Genomic DNA, 19,920 nt, shown 5'->3' with positions numbered 1-19,920 from the left:
TATAATGTTACTGGTATTTTCAATCAGTGACTCATCTAAGATTTTTTTCGTTTTTCCTGACAAAATATAATTTGATCTGAAGATTAGGAACAGGATTAGTACCTTTTGCCCTGTGATTCTGGAGTGTTTTTTCCCATTACATGGCCTTCATCAACTTAGAACACTTGTATGCTTACAAACAATGACTAATTACCAGCTCAAATGTCTGCTCTTTTTGTATTTGCTTGGCATTGTAAATCCTCAAGTGTCCTCTCTTAGCGTTTCGAAATTCTTTCTAGTCTATTTGTTTAAGGGGGCTCACGGGTTTAAATTTTCGCGCCCACTGCGCAACAAGTTGCGCATAGTTACGGTATCCATGACGGAAACCGGCCAGTTGTCACAACAATTCATACATTATTATTTAGCGTATTAAAAATAGTTTTGAACCAATAAAACATTTGTTTATTTATACAATATCTTACCTTACGTTTATTTATATTTATTTTTATCTCATGAGTTATTTTGTTATTAAATTTTGCACTTCCGGTTTTATAAATATGTAAACAAGGAAGTCAAAAACGAAAGTTATTAATGTAGTTTGTACTATTCAGGCGGTTATTGTAGACTAAGAAATAATAAACGGAAACGACGGAATCTGGTGAATATTTCGGTGTTTTTATATGTCTTGTATATGCTGTTTCACCTACGAAATGAACCAGCCAAAGTCCTGTGCACCTGAAAGAACTCGAGACAAATGGTAAGTAAAATAAATCGGAACAACCGTAAACTATATTATAACCAGAATATCGTCTGCTGTAGGAGTATGTCTGTAATAAGAAATGAGCGAGGGAAGTTTTCAAAGAATAAACAAATACAGAAAACTAAAAGGGTAGAAAACTTGGTTTACAACCGACCAAATTGTGTAACACAAACTGTTGAAGATGAAGTTGATATACATGTTGTCCCTGATATTTCTATCGACCATCCTTACGTCAAAGAAACCACAACCACTAACTGTTCTGATCCTTTTTTCCAAAATGAAATCGTTATAGATTCGGCAGAAAATGATTACAATGTAGATTTTGACTTAGACTTCACATACATTCCATCAGATCTTGTTGATTTAAGTTATTGCCGTTTTGTGGTAGAACTTGATGTCCTTGCCAAACAATTACAACAATGCACTAAGTGTTGTACTCCTTTGCACCTGCACAACTCACTTGGAGTCAGACCCCTTGGCTTGTCAGGAATATTGTTTGTTCAGTGTACTGAATGTGGAAATGTTGACAGAATCAAATTGGGCAAAACTCACTATCGCACTGAAGTGAAAAGAGGAAATGGTATTTTTGATATAAATACTAAAGTGGCTACAGGTACTTCAATATGTTACTCTTTTATTATCTTTTCCAATTATAAATGACTACCAATTATTGCATTGAGCCAGTCATATGGAGACTTTCCCTGAAATAATCATGTGTACATGTATGTATTATAATTAGAGATTGTACTTTTGGTATAGGTATGTTGTAGCTACATGTAGTCATTTCTTACAAAAACTTTTTGTCCACTATGGGCGGTATAACTTATAAGGTCCGTTTGTCCTGATAACATGTTCGTCTGCAGTGAGTTTGTTCGCCCATACATATAAAAGTAGATGATGTGGAATATATGATTGCCAAATCTCCACAATAGACCAAAATTACTCTAAAATTAACAACTATAGGTCACCATATACAGCCTTCAACAATAAGCAAAGCCCATATCTCATAGTCAGCAGAGTCCACTGGCCCTTGTTTTGTTCTCTTTACTATAAAATAATATATATCAAGAATACATGTACATGTATTAAAGTTTAATAAATTTAATCAGATATTTATATATGATATTATCATATATATTCTAGATATGTATGGAAACACATGAGAATGTTTAAAAGTTGATAGCTTGTTTTGAAGCATGCATGGTTCAATGAGATAATGATTCTTACTGACTGATTTAATTCTTGTCCTTGATGGATTAATAATTTTTTTGAAAAAGTAGCCTGGTAATACTAACAATGATGTACAAATTTTAGATCATGAAAAGAATTTACAATATAAAAAAGAGGACGTGGTATGATTGCCAATAGGACAACTCTGCACAAAAGACCGTTAGAGACCAAATGACACAGAAATTAACAACTATAGGTCACGGTATGGCCTTCAACAATAAATTAAGCCAATACCTCATAGTCAGATATATAAAAGCCCTTGAAATGAAAATGTCAACAAGAAAACTAACAGCCTAATTTCTGTGCGAAAAATTAAAGAAAAACAAATATGTAACCCATAAACAAACAACAATTACTGAATTACAGGCTCCTGACTTGGGACAGGCATATACAAACAGAAACATTTTTATTTATTATCTATACAGTACTCACAAATTGACTGACTATTTTTTTTTTCGGTTAGCAAATACATGTATCAATAAATACATATTCTACTATGCACCTCAAAAAGAAAGTAATAAACTAGTTGAGATTCAGTAAAATTTTCAACACTCTTTAACCTAATCTGTTCAGATAATAAACAGTATGCACTTGACACCAATGCGAAAATTAATAGAATCAGGGCTAATAGAAATTTGGTAAATGGTTTTCATTCTCCACTTTAAGATTAAAGGTATAAAATATGGAAAGTTCTTTTGTACTGGCCATGGTCAGGGTAAGAAAGTTTTTTTCCATATTCTAAACTATTTTTTCACAATGACTGTTTACCTTATAAATTTTCCAAGGAATTAAATCACGCATGTGCGTTTAAACATGCAAGAATGCCAGATTGAACTAGCAGAAATTGACAGATTCTGCTAATACATGTAATAGTTTCACCAAAATTAGTCATTAATGTGTAGTATCAAACAAAATTGCATTTCCGGCATGTAAATAAAAACCATCTATTTTTTCATGAGAATGGATGAAGAAGAAGGTAATTATTTCTGAAAATGTTGCTTTTAGTATGATTACTACATGTATTACTAAAATGTATTTCAGTATATGTATTAATAAATACCATATTGAACAAATAAGTATTTGAAGTCAAATCCATTTTATTAAATTTAGATGCTTATTTTAACATAAAATTTTCAGGGATGATTCATGCTGGAATTGGGGAGACCCAATTAAACAATCTGCTAGCAGCAATGAATTTACATTGTATAAACTCCAAGACCCTGAAGGACAGAGAAATTGAGATTGGTGAGGTGATGGAATGTAGTGCAGAGGCCTCAGAAAGGAAGTTTTTGTTAGAGGAAGCTGTTGAAGCCATTTCTTTAACATATATTATTTATTCAACTGAATGGAGGAAAAACATTTAAAAAGAAATGTTATGAGTAACTTTGAGTTTGTTATATTGTACATGAGTATTTTAGGATTGTTTCAACTTATAAACAGCTGGTTACAGTATATGAAATAACATACATGTGTCAGCTTGTACACTTCATAAAACCTCAAACTTTTTTTTCTCAAACAAAGCAACTTTTATTCAATAAATATCACATTTAATATGTAAATCTCGTCTGAAACCTTAGCTCCCTATCTGTTGCACCGGCATTATCAATGACAAAATTCAAGTTGGACTTGAAAGTCTTAAAAAATTCTTTGTTTTGCCACATATACATGTATAAAGGATGTTCAAAATTGGACATCTGACTGGAAGTTAGAAAAGATATTCGGTGCAGACTGTATCTGTCTCAGAACATGTTGTGCTGAAGTTACAAGTATGTATCACTAGTTATCTTGATAGAAAACTATCAAATCAACTCTTCAAATGCAATACTAATTATCAGCCATACATGTGAAAATGTTAATTAATGTTGCTACATTTAAACTGGACATTATTTCTAAAAAGTGCATTTTCAAATTTCAAATTTATCAATATTAAACTGGTTCATTTTCTTTCAGATAGTCAACAACAAGAGGGTATACATGCATCAACAGACACATGCTGGCAAAAAAAGGGTTCTGGAAGAGCATATAATAGTTTATCAGGTTTGTTTTGATCAAAAAAATTACTAAAGTATCATTATGCCTGTAAATATAAAGGTTTGATTCTATGAAATACGAAAGATATGTTTTTAACAGGGTATGGAATTTCCTTGTCTGTTTAATGTTGACTAAACAAAGGAGTAGGTCCGGTAAGGACCGATTTTGGCCTCAAATTTCAGTTTCATCTGACGAAAGATTTTGACCACTTTTTAAACACTTAAGTGTCTATTTCATTTGATTCAATTATTTTTTGTGAAAGATTTTAACTCATAAAAAATGATCCGATTCAAGCTTAAATATGAAAAACCTACCAAATATGCGAAAAAATGTCACTTTTCAGATAGTTTTTGTCAAAAATGAAAGTGGCCGCATCCGTGTTCATCCTCAATCTTTATATATGTTATGTATTATCATCAAATACAACTTCCATTTAAATATTTTGGATGAACACGAATGCGGCCACTTTTGTTTTACACGGAAACCGTCTAAAATTTAACTAAAATGCTTGAATTTTGATGATTTCAGTAATTTAGCATGACTTAATGGTGCTAGTTCTCAATATATGTGCATTGCATTGCCAAAAACAGCCAATATTTATGTAGCAGAACCATTCTACTATCCAATAAATAACTAAAAGTTTACATTTTCAGAATTTTGTAAAACTGCTATATTTTGGGGCCAAAAAGGGCTCTTACCGGACCTACTCCTTTTGCCTAGATGCACATGAAAATAAATAAATTTGGTGTTTTTACTGTCTTCTGATTGGTTAAAATGTTGAGTTTTATTTTCAATGTTGTCAATCTTAATGGCGACCCGCCCACTCTGACGTTGTGTATTCATATGCAACCATGTGTGTACGTTGTTATTGTTAATATAAATAATATAAAAAGTGCTTTGAGCCATATTTTTGATAGAAATTTATTTATAATGAATGGCAATAATTTATTTTGCATTTATTGACGCATAAAATAAATTTTTGACTCTTCACATTTTGCATAATCCGCTTTCCATTAAATAAATATTATACCTGCCCTACTACATAAAGCTAATTCTCTTTTTGGCAAGATTCCCTTGTCTTGGCCACTCACAACAAGTACAAAAGGGTATGGAATAAGGGGAGGGGGGTTATCAAATGTTTCCGTTGTCTGTTCTGTAAGTCCTCAAGTTTGCATTAACTTTATTTTATAAAACTGATACATGATGCTTATTACCATGAAACAAAGATCAAGTTCAGTCATTTTTTATACGACAGCAATTTTTTTTATTTTGTGGTCGTATATTGGTATCATGTTGTCGTCCAAATACTTTTGGTTTTCGCACTATAACTTTAGTTTAATATAAGAAAATAGAAACCTATGAAATTTTGACACAAGGTTTATGAACACAAAAGGAAGGTTGGCATTGATTTTAGGAGTTGGTATCCCAACAGTTGAGGAATTGGGGGCCAAAAAGGGGCCCAAATAAGCATTTTTCTTGGTTTTCGCACCATAACTTTAGTATAAGTAAATAGAAATCTATGAAATTTGGGCTGTTGTCTCTTTGACACATTCCCCATTTCCATTCTCAATTTTATATTTTTGATTTTCACAAAAAATTGAATCCTTTGGGTTCTTTGATATGCTGAATCTAAAAATGTACTTAGATTTTTGATTATTGACCCAGTTTTCAAGTTGGTCCAAATCCGGGTCCAAAATCAATCTTTGTTTAATTACATCAAAAATTGAATAAATGGGGTTCTTTGATATGCCGAATGTAACTGTGTATGTAGATTCTTAATTTTTGGTCCTGTTTTCAAATTAATCTACATTAAGGTCCAAAGGGTCCAAAATTAAACTTAGTTTGATTTCGACAAAAATTGAATCCTTTGGGTTCTTTGATATGCTGAATCTAAAAATGTACATAGATTTTTGATTATTGACCAAGTTTTCAAGTCGGGGTCCAAATCAGGGTCCAAAATTAAACTTTGTTTGATTTCATCAAATATTGAATAATTGCGGTTCTTTGATATGCCAAATCTAACTGTGTATGTAGATTTTTAATTTTTGGTCCTGTTTTCAAATTGGTCTACATTAAGGTCCAAAGGGTCCAAAATTAAACTAAGTTTGATTTTTACAAAAATTAAATTCTTGGGCTTCTTTGATATGCTGAATCTAAACATGGATCCTTTTTTGATAAAATCTGGCTCTTACTATACAGATTTTAAATAAGACAGATATTTTTTTATGTTCAAATAATGTTATGATGATGTCTGTGTGGTTGTTCAAAGAAGTTTGAGTTTCTCTTTACTGATTTTAACAATTTGATATGTTCCCACTTCTTTGTTACAGCTTAGTGACTTATATGACTATTTACATATATGTATTTATTTTGATTTCAGGAGTAGCATCACTTATTGGACAGAAGACTGGGAAAGTTCTGCATCATACCATGAGATCTGGGGATTGCAGAGTATGCAGCATAGCAAACAGAAAAGGAGAAGTACCCAGAAAACATAAGTGCTCTAAAAACTGGACTGGATCAGCAAAAGCAATGGAGCCTGACATGGTTGTCCAGATGATCCGTGATTTGAAGGAACAAAATGTCCCAATATCAGAACTTGCTGGGGATGATGATTCAACTGGATACAACAGAGCCATTAAGGAAATGCCGGATCTTCATATGGAGAAAACTAGTGATCGCAATCATGTAACCAAAAATATCGTCAACAAATTATACAGCATGAAGCCAAAGCATAAGGAATTATCTGTAATGGTGATAAATGCTATTACCAGAAACTTTGCCTACATGGTTGACCAAAATAAGGGAAACCAAACTGGAATAGAAAATGGGTTAAGGGCGTCGATTGATCACATTTTTGGTGAACATGCACACTGTGTGCAAAGTTGGTGTGGCTACTTAAAAGACAAAACCACCTACAAACATTCAAGCCTTCCACATGGCAAAGATTTAAAATCTTTGGACTTGAAGTCTGATCTTGAAAAACTGTTCTTGGATAAATTGGTGCCAAACTCAAAGAAACTGGCAAATCTAGCAAGTTCTCAAGCTAATGAGAGTTTGAATATGACCATAGCTACTAAAGCACCAAAATACAAACATTACTCTGCCTCATCCAGCTTAAGCTACAGAGTTAGTTCAGCAGTTCTACAGAAAAATGAAGGCTATAGCTATGTGTCTGAGGTTAGTGTAAAATATGGTTAATATTATGTGCATAAGCAAATTTAGTGTAAATGTAAAATAGCAATATAGAAAATTACAAATATACATTTACACCTAACTATAAGACCTTCAACAATGAAAAGTGTCTACAATTTTGGAATAACAAGATGTTGATCACTAAGATTCTAAAAAAACTGTGAACCAAAGATCTTCAATAACAATTAAATTACAAAAATAAAATTAGACTTGAAAACACAACAACTGGGCAAGGTTCATGAATAAGTGCAAATTCATAATTCAAATTTACCTCCCTGCTTTCAAGTAAAGCATTGATTGTATAAGCTACAAACGTTTACTCCTCTATCTATCTTATATTTGCCAATATTCTGTTGTACATGTTGTATCATATCAGACTGGCTTAGCCACTAAATGTTTCCCCTTTCCATCAAATGTTAAATGTTAAACTTATTACAGGTACATGACTCATCTGGATTATCACCTGGTACTGAAACATTGAAGAGATCATTGAAATAAAACAGAAAGAGAGACAGAAAGTCAACTGTTTCGAAGACAAGAGAGGGAAAAAAACAACGTCTGCTTCTGAAGAAGAAAAGAAGTTCCAAGAATTCTGGAATGGAAGTCAGAGAAGGAAAAACTTACGGAAGTGAAATAGGTGATTATTTTACATACTGAGTTATTTTTGGTATCATCTACCATGAACAAGTACATGTAATTTTACACTTACATTGACATTGTCATCATCTCATGACATATCATTGTTTGGATGTTAATTTGCTTAATTGGACTTGCTTTTACTAATAGATAGTTTAATATGTGTTTTGAGTTTTTTCACTTAAATTATTATATTAAGATGATCTGATAACTGATAAGTACATAACCTAGATACATTTATTTGAAATTAAAAAAAAAATATCTAGCTTTTTTTGTGGTCAAAATTCAGTAAAACCTGCCTGTTGCAAATACATGTATCCACCATCAAATGGTTAAAAAAAAATCACATTACAATATTGTGTAATTTTATAATACAACTGTCTTTTGACTGTATTGGATAAAATGTTTAGATTTCAGAAACAGCAGAAAAAAAAAGTTAGGAAACTGCTGGTAATATACACTTTTAAGTGTCTCTGATGTCATCATTCTAACAACTGATTCAATGTCAATGTCATCTTATCATGTGATCAATTTTATACTTCATGCATACAATTTTTGTTCTAGGACTGGAACATCCAGATCAAGAAGAAATTCCTGAAGTTATGGAAATAGACAAATTTGACAAAGAAGCAATTACAGTTGCACCTTTGTTGGTGTTTGACTTAGAAACCACAGGCCTTAGTAAGTTTTAACTTTCATTGTTTACGTCTGTTTACAGGACGTATTGTGGTATACCATTGTCCATCTGTCCAGTCTGTCTGTAATCAACATGTTGGACATGAACTAAAAAGGGCTTGCACCAATTTGCATAAAACTTTGGTTAATTGCTTATATCTTATGAAGTAAGCTCCTTTTAGAATTCTAAAAAATTCAGATTTTACATTTTTGAGTAATGGGGTTTTATTTATTAAAAAAGGAAATTTCCAGTTCTCGGATAATTACCTAAAAAACTTAATTTACATAGATAGAGGGCCCTCTTAACTTAATTTGGGAAAAATTGATTTACCTCTATGGATATATGTAAAATCGATTTTGAATTAAGAAAACTTGCAGCAATGTTGACCCCAACCCCACTCCACCTTCCACCCCACCATCAAACTATTTGAATTGAGTTTTTTATCCTACATCGATCTTCTGATGTCGTCCCTAATTAAATTCATATAACCAATTTCATGTTCTTTGACTTCATTTATTCAGAAACCTATAATATGTCAAATATTTAATTACAATCCAAATTTAGACCTGAATCAAGCTTTAAGAGAGTCCATTTTTGTCCAAATTGTTCAGATTTGGACCTCTGCAGGCATATCCAGCTGTACCCATGAATGTTATGACTATAACATGAATAGAAAAAAGCTAAAATTTAAGTTGTTGGATGGTAGTCTTGTGTTGTATTGTATTGCTATGCAAGTAATTGTATGTCCATCTCAAATTAAAAATATTGAATGACCTGTAACTAACTCATGAATGTTGTTTTTATACTGTGTTTAAAATTACATATTAAAGTAGAGACATTCAAATATGCATAGTAAATTATGATTCCAACTTCTCTTGCATGCAATGTCACAAGCAAAATAATATTATTATGCAACAAAAATGATTTCAGGGACAGAGAGTTTTTTTTTATAGCTTTAAGGTTAAACCCGAAGGTGGCATGAGACTTTATACAATCATTGATGATGAAACAAAAGTTTATTGAACCCCTGAATCAATCCTGTAATAGTACCTATTGCATTATAATTTCTTTTTTTCAGGTAGATCATCTGATATTATACAACTTGCAGCTTGTTCAAAAGACAGCACTTTTGATACCTACATCTTACCAAGCCAACCAATATCAAAAGAAGCCACCAACATCACAAAGATCACAGTGCGTGGAAACAATATGCTGTACAATTCAAAACCAGTCAACTTTAAATATCCACATCAAGCTCTTACTGATTTCATTACATTTCTTTCAGAATTTTCATGTAAACCAATTCTTGTTGGACACACTATCAAGAGATTTGACTGTCATATTTTGTACAATGCCTTAAGATTTTATAACATGTACTCAGAATTTTGTAGCCATATAATTGGATTTGTAGATAGTTTGGATGTATTTAAACATGTTGTTCCTGGACTAAGTTCTTATAGTCAGACAAATCTTGTTGACACACTTCTTGATGAAACCTATGCTGCTCATAATGCCTTAGAGGACACTAGACTATTATTTAGATTAATCACTTGTACATCACAAGGAAATGTTATATCTGATAACATCACAGATTTTATTTTTTCTTCCAACTATCCACATAACTGCCACATGCATCAAGATAATTTAACAACTTTTAGTGAGGCTATTAACTGTAAAGCTTTATCTAAAGCCACAGCTTTGAAAGCTGCACGTTCTAATTTAAGGTTGTGTCATTTAAAATTATCTATTGAAAGAAATGGATTAGATGGTTTACGCGCACTGTTGTCCGAACTTACGAATCAAGGAAAAGTGCGTGTAACCAGTTGTAAAAAGATTATTCAAAAGATGTATGACTTTTTGACTCCTGAAAGTTAAGGTGGCTTGGGCAATTTTAAACTTACTATGATAAAAATTGCTTTTTTAAATATTTTTAAATTCTAAGTGATATATTTATATATATATATAATAGGTGCATTGTTCATTTATGCTCACAATCACTCCTTATAAGAAGTATACACTTTTTTGTTTTAAACTTATTAGAAAAATAGATTTATTGATGAATAAAACTAAAAACAGACCTGACCTACAAAAATTTCCAAAATATTTGGTCTAATAGTTTATCAGTATTTATGATTATAAACCAGATATAAGGGAATGCATAACAGCTTTGATAAAAACAATAATGTTGAATTTTTTGGCCAAAACTTTTTTTGTCCTAAGCCACCTTACATATATATTAACATAAATATTGTGTGTGTTGTTCTTTCTGATTAGATGATATCTTGAATTCCATGTATCATTATAACAAATATCATCACTTTTGTTATGAATAAACAAAAATGAAAATAAAAGAAGGGAAATAAAATATATGTGTGCTTCCTATTTCTTTGTAAAAAAAAGGGTTGTATCTATTTTTGAACAATAATTCTAAATCCTTTTCACAGTCTTGATTCCATAAATATAAGTTTCAACAGAAAAGTTTTAATATCAGTTTGTTTGAAAAATAGAACAAATTTTACAAAATGCTGGGAACTTTCAGGCTTGAAAGGGTTCATCATAGATTGGTTAAGAAATCCGAAACACACACATATTTTTATATGGCCTCACTTTAAAATTGGAATGTGGTTTGTTATTTATTATTTGTGCATGATATAACTGGACATCAATTGTGTTATTTCAGCAGAACTGAATAATTTTGTTTGTCTATTTATCTTAAAAGTTGTGAATAACAAAGTGTCACAAAATGCGTTTAGAAACATAGCAGAGCACATACCAAAGGAAAAAAGGCAAGCAAAAAAAATAAAAGTGCAAGGTACAGTAAGAATATCACTAAAACAGGGGTTGTACTTAGATGCTCTGGAAGGATGAGCAGTTCCTGCTTTTTACAAGACACTTCTTGTGCTGGTCAATGAGGGTCGTGTACAGTAAGGAGAAAACATCTATGACAGGATTATAAAAAAAGAGATGTGGTATGATTACCAATGAGACAACTCTTCACTAAAGACTAAATGAAACAAAAATTTACATTAAAATTGAGAATGAAAATGGGGAATGTGTCAAAGACACAACAACCTGACCATAGAAAAAACTACAGCAGAAGGTCACCAACAGGTCTTCAATGTAGCGAGAAATTCCCGCACCCGAAGGCGTCCTTCAGCTGGCCCACAAACAAATACATACTGAACAATAAGTCAGCATATGTCCTTCAACAATGAGCAAAGACCATTCTGCATGGTCAGCTCAAAAATGGCCATGAAATGATGAATGAGAAAACTAACAGCCTTATTTAAGTACAAAATTGAACAAATACAAATGAGTAACACATCAACGAACGACAACCACTTAAAAACAGGCTCCTGACTTAATTCATTAGTTGTTTTGGATCAGGCTGACCAGTTAAGAACTTCCAGATGGTCAGCTTCAGTTGAACCATAGCAATAGTGTACATTGCATGAAGGTTAAGTATTACAAGATCTATATACTTGCTATCATTTTTTTATCAAAATTAGAATACAAATAGTGGAGGTCCCTGTGGTCTTTTGTAGATGAGCTATGGTCTAGAAAACTGAATAATCAGTGCAAGTCATCTTTCTGAGAGAGTGTGTATGGTATTTTTTTTTAGCCTACGACTTCAATATTTTAGAAGATGGAAGACCTGAATGCTCTATACGTCGTATATAGATGTCTAATATTATGAAGTTTCCGGCTGTCACATGTCCAAAGTCCTTGACCTCATTTTCATGGTTGAGTGACTTAACCTTTTTCTATTAATTTTTTTGTAATGTTTATTTGCTCTTATTAATATGATTATTAGAATATCAATATTTGGTATGTGTGTACCTTGCAAGGTATACATGCCGGTCAGACAGATTTTACTTGACCTTGAACTCATTTCATGAATCAGTCAAGTCCATACTCAGTTTATATATCAAGCAATATGTCTAGTATATAGAAAGACTAAAGTGTATATGTGATACTTGGCAGGTGTCATCTGACCTTGACCTGATTTCCCTCGTTCAGTGGTAATAGTCGTGTTTTTCGTGTTTACGGCTGTATTTTTTAAACTAAGCAATAGCTATAGATCAACTATATTTGTTGTATGTAAGGAATATTGTGCTACTCCAGTAGGAAAATAGTGTTATTATTGAAATAGTATGCATTATGGAGGAAAGGGATCACATACTGACCCAATATTTAGCAAGAATTAGCTGCAAAATCCTGTGCTAGGAGCTGTCTTGAAACTTTTATTGAGGCGAAAATTACTTCTCTGTGTTGAAGATATCACTGTCATTCCCCCATCCCCGTAATTCCTATGGTCAATGCCTTATGACCGACTATCCTAGGACATTATAGCCAGTCATGATTGTTAAAAACCCCATAAGTAAATAAGAACTGAATTTACTTTTCAGCTGTCCAAGTTTCATTACAATCAAACGAAATGCTAATATTATCCACTGAAACCAATGATATTTAGCAAGAGAACTTCAGACATACTAAGAACTATTCGCCCCTAGGAATTACGACCTCCATATATATATGCAGGTCCTAAAAAAAACACATCTCTATTGAAGAATAAGTTTCTGTTCATTTTTCAAATCGTATGATCTTTAATTTGAACTGAACATTAAAAGATTGGCCAAAAATTAGTGATTTTCCCTTTTTACTTATGGTTGCCATGGCAACAAATATGCAAATCATCTGCGATTGTTTGAAAATGTTATATATATAATATATGGTCTTACATGTATAGAAGGTATAACAAGTTTCTATAAACAGGTCTGTTGTATCATATATATATATATAGTTCCAAACTTTGAAAAAAATGTAAAAGAGAGAGTTATCTCCCTTTTTTGAAAAATGCCAACTATTTTTAATGATGTACATTTTTTGTCTTAACTAGACGGTGACTTGTTGATTTTATTTTTTATTATGTAAAAAAAATATTTAAGCAACGGAAAAAATACTAACATTAAAAAATCTTATATTAGGTTTCATTAGAAATTCCTCAAAAAAGGTAGCTTTGCGTTCATTTCCCTATCATTTCTATAGTAATCTTGAATGAAAACCATAAAAATTTGAACCCTAAAAAAAAAATAACTAGACGGTGAACCGATTTTTTTATTTTTGTTTTTCACCAAACATATGATAAAGTTCATTTACTAAAAAAATTAGCCAATTCCTATATTAGATTTTTATACCCCCCAGCCACCTTAATAAGTTTATAAGCTCCATTGATTCAAAAAACCTACCTATTTTTCCTTTTCGACATAGAGTGGTCATAACTCATATTGTATACACGCATTTTTTTTTGTGGTAAAAAGTAACTAAGCCTTATATGCTAACTGCAAGTAAAAGAACTTATGTATTGCTTTAGATATATTTATTTTGTCAACATATGCATGCCTTATTTGAGTACTTGGTGAATATATCCTATATGAATAGTAACAGTCATAAATAAATTATTAGCAAAAAGAAAATAAGAGTATAAATTCAATTTAGGATAGCGAATAATGATATATTGGAAATTTAAGTTTTCAACGTGGCCACCATGCAAGATGGCCACTAATACTTCAATTGTCCTTAGTTGATAGTCTTTGTCATAAGGGCCTACTTCGATTCGTCCAACTCGGGTTAGTAGAGTCTATCGAGTTTACTCGACTGACAACCGAACACCCCGAGTTTGACCTTTTGAACCTACCCGAGTTAACTCGACATCAACCCTGGGTCGGGGTAGGTTTAATCGAGTTTCAAGATGGCGTCAAATTGTTGCAACAAATAAAAGTGATACAAATAAACTGGTATTTGACAAAATACAACCGAAGAAATAGTCTGACGTGGCGAATTTATTATTTCCGGTATTTTAAAATCAACAAATATTGTTAATTTGTTATCAACTGTCGGTAATGTTCGACATAAAAGAGAAATTGATTTTTTTTTCTGAACAATTTTTTTCTCGACCATTTTTAACTCACTAACACATTATTTTGCAAAAGCACACAGGATCAGGACTTTTTCTGAAACATAACGTTGTTTTTTTTGTTATTTTAATACTCAGTTAAAAATAATTTTTCACATCCTTTACACGATGGAAGAGTTTTGACTTCGATTCGGAAAGGTTGAGCACATGCGCATTAGCACTGATCTTTTAACTCGAGTCAACCCGAGTTGGACGAATCGAAGTAGGCCAAGAATATACGAAAGGTTATCAAAATTGGTAAAGTAATATATTTTTTTTAATAATTTTTGTTAATTTTTCGAAGATGATTTCAAAATGGCCGCCCAGAGCCGCCATTTTGATTTTCTGAATTGTGTTCATAGCTATAAAAGTTACTTATGACATCAACTAACACTCTGCAAAGTTTGATGCTTTTATCACAATCTCAACAATTGTTTCACAAATCGACTGGACTATTACAAGCCCGAACGTATATACAGCTTGAAGGATAGGATATAAATCAAACATAAACATGATAAATGACCCTGCTCTGTATTAAAGTATCGGTTCCAAATAATGATTAGTTTATATCATGGTGCTACGTTCTTATTTTAAACGTATACACAAACGCAATATCTGTAATGTTTTGTACTATTATTCATAACATTTTAAACATCTTGATATTTTGTAAAGCCGAATTTCTCATATATTGGACAGTATTGTAATCTGTTACCGATATTTTTGGTTTTGTCGGGATATGGTTAAGTTAAATTCGTTTCATACAATTTAAAATTACATCCCACAACAGTATACATAACTTACCCGAGCCGTTTTCCAATCAACTTGGTCTTCAAAAACTGTATACGTTGACGTTGCATAACCATAACAGTTAGTACACGATGGAGGGACTGTCATGAAAAAGTAAAATAACAAAACAATCAAATTCAAAGTCTAATTCAAAATGGACAATTCACTTATGAAATAAAAAAAACCCTACAATTTCAAACACGTCAAACGTAACGATGACACGATACTGAGACTCCCTATGAGATCTGTTTCCCATTTTTTTTGTATTTGTTTTTTTTTTGTATCGTGATTTTAACTTCCTTTAAAAGCAAGATAGAGAAACAATATCTTTTCGGAATATTTGAAAAGTAAGTCAACTTATGAAACCATTGATTTTACCAGAAATAACAAATTATCTTTCATTTGATAACAACGGTGACTGTATGTTTGGCCATCGAGCAAAAGGAAAACTGAAATATGAAACTGACAGTAACATTTTTTTAACGCGAAAGTACATATTGTCTCCATTATTTCAGACAAAAGTATATAAAACCGTTTTGTTGTTTATTACGTAGAGATCTATCATTGGACGCCAATAGTGAGTGACTTTGAGTTCACCGAAATACGCTTGTTATTAACATATCAATTGATGTTAAAAGACTTTTAATTGCCCTTTTAACAATTGGTTTTTAATATCTATTTGTTTTTTGTGCACATGTATCATGTGATTCCTAGTTATAGTTAACAGTTATTATCGCTTATTTCCGTACTTATTTTGATTTTTATCTTACTGCACTTATTTACATAATCTTACTCTATTCTTTGAGATGTGTTTCGTCTACAAAAAAGTCAGTGACAATCAAATAAAAGAAAAAGGCCATATAAAGTAGTATTTAGAAGATAATTTAGGACACTAAACTGCAATAGATTTTGCCAAAAACAGTCAACATTTTTATATTTCAGTTTTAATTGCCGCATTTTGTAGATTTATAGGCAATAAGTGTTTAGTGCCTTTTAATATCAGGTGTATTTGTACGAGGCTAGGAAATAAGGTGTATGCGAGCTTTTAGTGAGCTATAACACCTGTTTCGAGCCGAGTACAAATACAGCTCCTTCTGAAGACACTAAAGAGTTATTGTCTTTATCCTGCAATTGATTCTGTATATTATTTGTGTTTTAAAAGACACAAAACCACATATTTTGCATTTATTTTCGATTTGAAATCCCTTGAGGTCCGTGTAGTAATACGGTACAATAATCACAAGTTCAGCTGACGACGGGTTCGCAAAAAAAAAAAGAATCTCGAATGGTCAACAATAATACATCACTCATGGTGAATAATTATCTATTTTAACATAACAACTAATTTCAACAGTAAAACAATTAACAAAACAGTGTCCAATTTGAAGCAGGAGTGTACGAGTTGTCCTACACTTCAGACTCGACATTCACTAAACAAGCTTGCTGTAATTGACATGGTTGTTTTTGTTACACAATCATACAAATTTAAGTTTTTGAAACAAAAGTCGTCATCGTAGAAAAGCCTGCTGTTCATGTGTGTATGTTATTAGAACATTGGTGTGATTTTTATTGCTCTTAAGAAATGTTTGAAAACAAACAGAACGTATAAAAGTAATTGTTAATTCGCAATTGATACGTCATTGGAATGCGACTGCAATACACATTATGAGGTCACGCAGGTTCATTCAATACTCAGTCCGGGAGTGGGCGGAGCTATTAAGCAATATATTTATACTATATAGATACAGCATAGTATGGAAATACAATTGGAATGAGTAGATATAGGAAGATGTGGTGTGAGTGCCAATGAGACAACTCTCCATACAAATAACAATTTATAAAGGTAAACCATTATAGGCCAATGTACGGCCTTCAAAACGGAGCCTTGACTCACACCGAAAAAAAAAGCTATAAAGGGCCCCCAAATTACTATTGTAAAACCAATCAAACGGGAAACCAACGGTCTAATCTATATTAAACAAAACGAGAAACGAGAAACACGTATAAATTACATAAACTAACGACAACTACTGTACATCAAATTACTGACTTAGGACAGTGCACATTTTAAAAAATTTAACGCGCTAAAAATATAAAATATTTTAATAAAATTAAAATGATAGCATTTAGCTGAGTAAACTTTAATCAGATTAATCTTTTAGCTGCTGATTTCTCAAACGTGTATGATACTTTGTATGATTTCATGACAGAAGACTACAAGTATACTTACTTGTTCCGTATCTAAAATAAAATCTTGAAATAAGAAGTTTGATTTGTTCAACTAGGTTCAAATATTTTTGTTTTCATATCTCTAATTAGTCTGCTAATTTAATATATTTAACAATGACATAACCAGCTTACCATAAAGCGTTCTGTTCAAGGTAACACATCCAGTGTTTGTACGGGTCGTAATATAACAATTTTCAGAAATATCTATCCGACAGCTTGATTTGAGTTTTTCAAAACTTGCTACACAACATTTGTTTTGTGTAGAGCACAACTTAGCACAGTCCACTGTATTATCTGAGTACATGTCAATTGTGTTCAAGCTTTGAAATATTTGCTGATTGTAACCTATAGTAAATTTCACGGCCGTTACACTCACTAATAGTGGTAATAACAAAACAATGACAGTTACTGTCGTATTCTTCGAAATCATACTCTTTTATGAATTTACCTGTTTTCCCAGACGAACTTATAAATAAAAGCTATAATCAATCTACCGGTATATCCATATGATTTAAAATTTCAATGTAATGTCGTAATGCAAAACAAATATATGGTATACTGCTATAAAAAGCGACAAGCAACGTCCAATATATTCTCGTTGTTTGAACTGATGACACTTCTTGTTGACACTTATAGTTTTCAAAATTTATTTGTTTACTTTAATTGTAGCTCAAGTACCTCGACACTTTGTTTATCTTATGTATTGATGTGTGAACTTCAATGTTTTATTTTTCGATTACATTGTTTTGTTTTGAATGAAAGCAAATACGCTCAAAACATTAGTATTTCATTTTAAATCTTGATCACACTTCTTAAGTGCAATGCAATCATATAATATTAAATAGTTTTGAATCAATAAACTATTTAACAATTTCCAAATTGAACATTCTTTATTTGAAGTAATTATACATTGACAATGCTAAAATGTATACAGATCGTATGATGATAAAATCAACTAATGGTTACAAACACAAACTTATGTAATGAAATAAGACAATAACAATCAAAACCAAGGAGTAAACAAAGACTCATAAAACCAAAGGACATTTACATCAACAGTTATAAAAAATAAGCAAGAAACAACACGAACTCCACTAAAAACCGGGAGTGAAATCAGGTGCTCCGGAAGGGTAAGCATTTTCTGCAACGTACACGGCACCCGTCGTGTTATTTCTTTGTTCAGTTCGGTAACGATGGAAGGTTATTATGACTGAGGAATAATGTCAGATATGGTTTCTGACACACTTTTGTCATAATGGCCAATCAGCTTATGATGGCGACCGTAAAATTTCTTGATTGATGACCTTAATTTGATTGATTCATATCCCTGTCTTAGCAACTTTTGAGAAAGCAGTATTCCTCGTTAACAAAAGCAACGTAATTTGAGCTAGCTCTAGAGTAACGGATCAAATGAGATTTGCTTCATGACATATGCCGCTATGGTCTGGAATACAGCAGGATGCGGGCTCCAACCGGCCCATACACAAAAATGTATATAATGTACCAGTTGAATGAAAATGAACGTAACACAAAAACCCGAAAGATATAAAATGATACAGGCTTAAACACAAGACTAATAAAAGCCAGGGGCTCCTGAATTGGGACAGGCGCAAACATGCGACGCAGTTAACATGTTTTTGAGATGTCTTCCCTCCACTATACATTTAGCTATGTAAAATAAAGAATTCAAACAGAATATAATTTTCCTGATTTGTACTTAATCTTACAGAAATTAAATAGAATTAGAACAGAAGACTTTAAAGATACTTATACTTTATGCATATTCTTTTAACTGTACATGCAGTGAAAAGTTGCCTCATTGACAAACACTTGTTTTCATGTTATTATTGTACATCTAAACATAAGCAGCGTATGTAAAAAATCATGTTCAGAATTGCAATTAATGTTTTTGCTTTGTTTGAATAATAAACGATCTAGAAAGAAAACAAAAAAACAGCGCGATAACAGATTTTCATTTACCGACTGAAAACTAAAAAAAATATTGTATCGAATGCAACTGAAAATACAATTTGCTTTTTAAGGGCTCTCACGGGTCTAAATGTTTTTTTTTATTTAGTATAGGATCTCGCTACATTTATCTTTAAATGAACTTTATCTTATACTTTATAGAAAAATGAAATAAAAGAATGGGGTCACCGTTCATTTACGCTCACAACCTGCTTTCGAAAGAAGCATACATTTTTGTTAATGTCCTTTTTTTCTGTTGAACCAATAGGAGAAATAGCGGTAATATCGAAATAAAAAAAGAACTAAATTACAGAAAGCGCTTAAATTTAACAATTATTTAGTTTATGTACAGCTTATTCGAAAACAACAATAATAAATATAGATCACCGATGAATTCAAAAGATATTTCAATTTTAATGCAAAAAAGGGCATTTTTGCACCAAAGGAAGATAATTTGGAGCTTTTGCAATGATA

At 31.8% G+C, this 19,920-nt stretch overlaps 2 protein-coding genes across 3 annotated transcripts; both read left to right on the top strand.

Annotated features, from left to right (window-relative positions):
• The first annotated feature begins 293 nt into the window (after nt 1-293).
• Nucleotides 294-11,127, top strand: LOC139481895 (protein PML-like). 2 transcript variants are annotated; one of them, XR_011654723.1, is made up of 6 exons: nt 294-736; nt 3,920-4,006; nt 6,381-7,180; nt 7,634-7,832; nt 8,396-8,512; nt 9,586-11,127. XR_011654723.1 is itself a non-coding variant. In XM_071265412.1 (3 exons), the coding sequence occupies exons 1-3, from the start codon at nt 7,793-7,795 to the stop codon at nt 10,380-10,382; spliced, it is 954 nt and encodes a 317-aa protein (XP_071121513.1). In that variant the 5' UTR covers nt 7,690-7,792; the 3' UTR covers nt 10,383-11,127. The 2 variants fall into 2 exon arrangements, 1 of the variants encoding a protein (XP_071121513.1); XM_071265412.1 differs by lacking the exons at nt 294-736; nt 3,920-4,006; nt 6,381-7,180 and having other exon boundaries at nt 7,690-7,832.
• Nucleotides 746-3,333, top strand: LOC139483277 (uncharacterized). Its single transcript, XM_071267306.1, has 2 exons — nt 746-1,352; nt 3,107-3,333. Exons 1-2 carry the CDS (start codon nt 803-805, stop codon nt 3,331-3,333), a joined length of 777 nt encoding a protein of 258 aa, XP_071123407.1. The 5' UTR covers nt 746-802.
• Nucleotides 11,128-19,920: the final 8,793 nt, after the last annotated feature.

The sequence above is a fragment of the Mytilus edulis genome, chromosome 7 (assembly GCF_963676685.1).
Source record: "Mytilus edulis chromosome 7, xbMytEdul2.2, whole genome shotgun sequence".
NCBI lineage: Eukaryota > Metazoa > Mollusca > Bivalvia > Mytilida > Mytilidae > Mytilus > Mytilus edulis.
This window is presented reverse-complemented; position numbering and strand designations above follow the sequence as displayed.

Bases quoted from the DNA above. Each gene is read 5' to 3' on its own strand.
- LOC139483277 (XM_071267306.1), top strand. From the start codon at position 803: ATGTCTGTAATAAGAAATGAGCGAGGGAAGTTTTCAAAGAATAAACAA. The intron at 1,353-3,106 runs GTACTTCAATAT...TAAAATTTTCAG, and splicing joins AAATACTAAAGTGGCTACAG to GGATGATTCATGCTGGAATT.
- LOC139481895 (XM_071265412.1), top strand. From the start codon at position 7,793: ATGGAAGTCAGAGAAGGAAAAACTTACGGAAGTGAAATAG. The intron at 7,833-8,395 runs GTGATTATTTTA...TTTTTGTTCTAG, and splicing joins AACTTACGGAAGTGAAATAG to GACTGGAACATCCAGATCAA. The intron at 8,513-9,585 runs GTAAGTTTTAAC...TCTTTTTTTCAG, and splicing joins CTTAGAAACCACAGGCCTTA to GTAGATCATCTGATATTATA.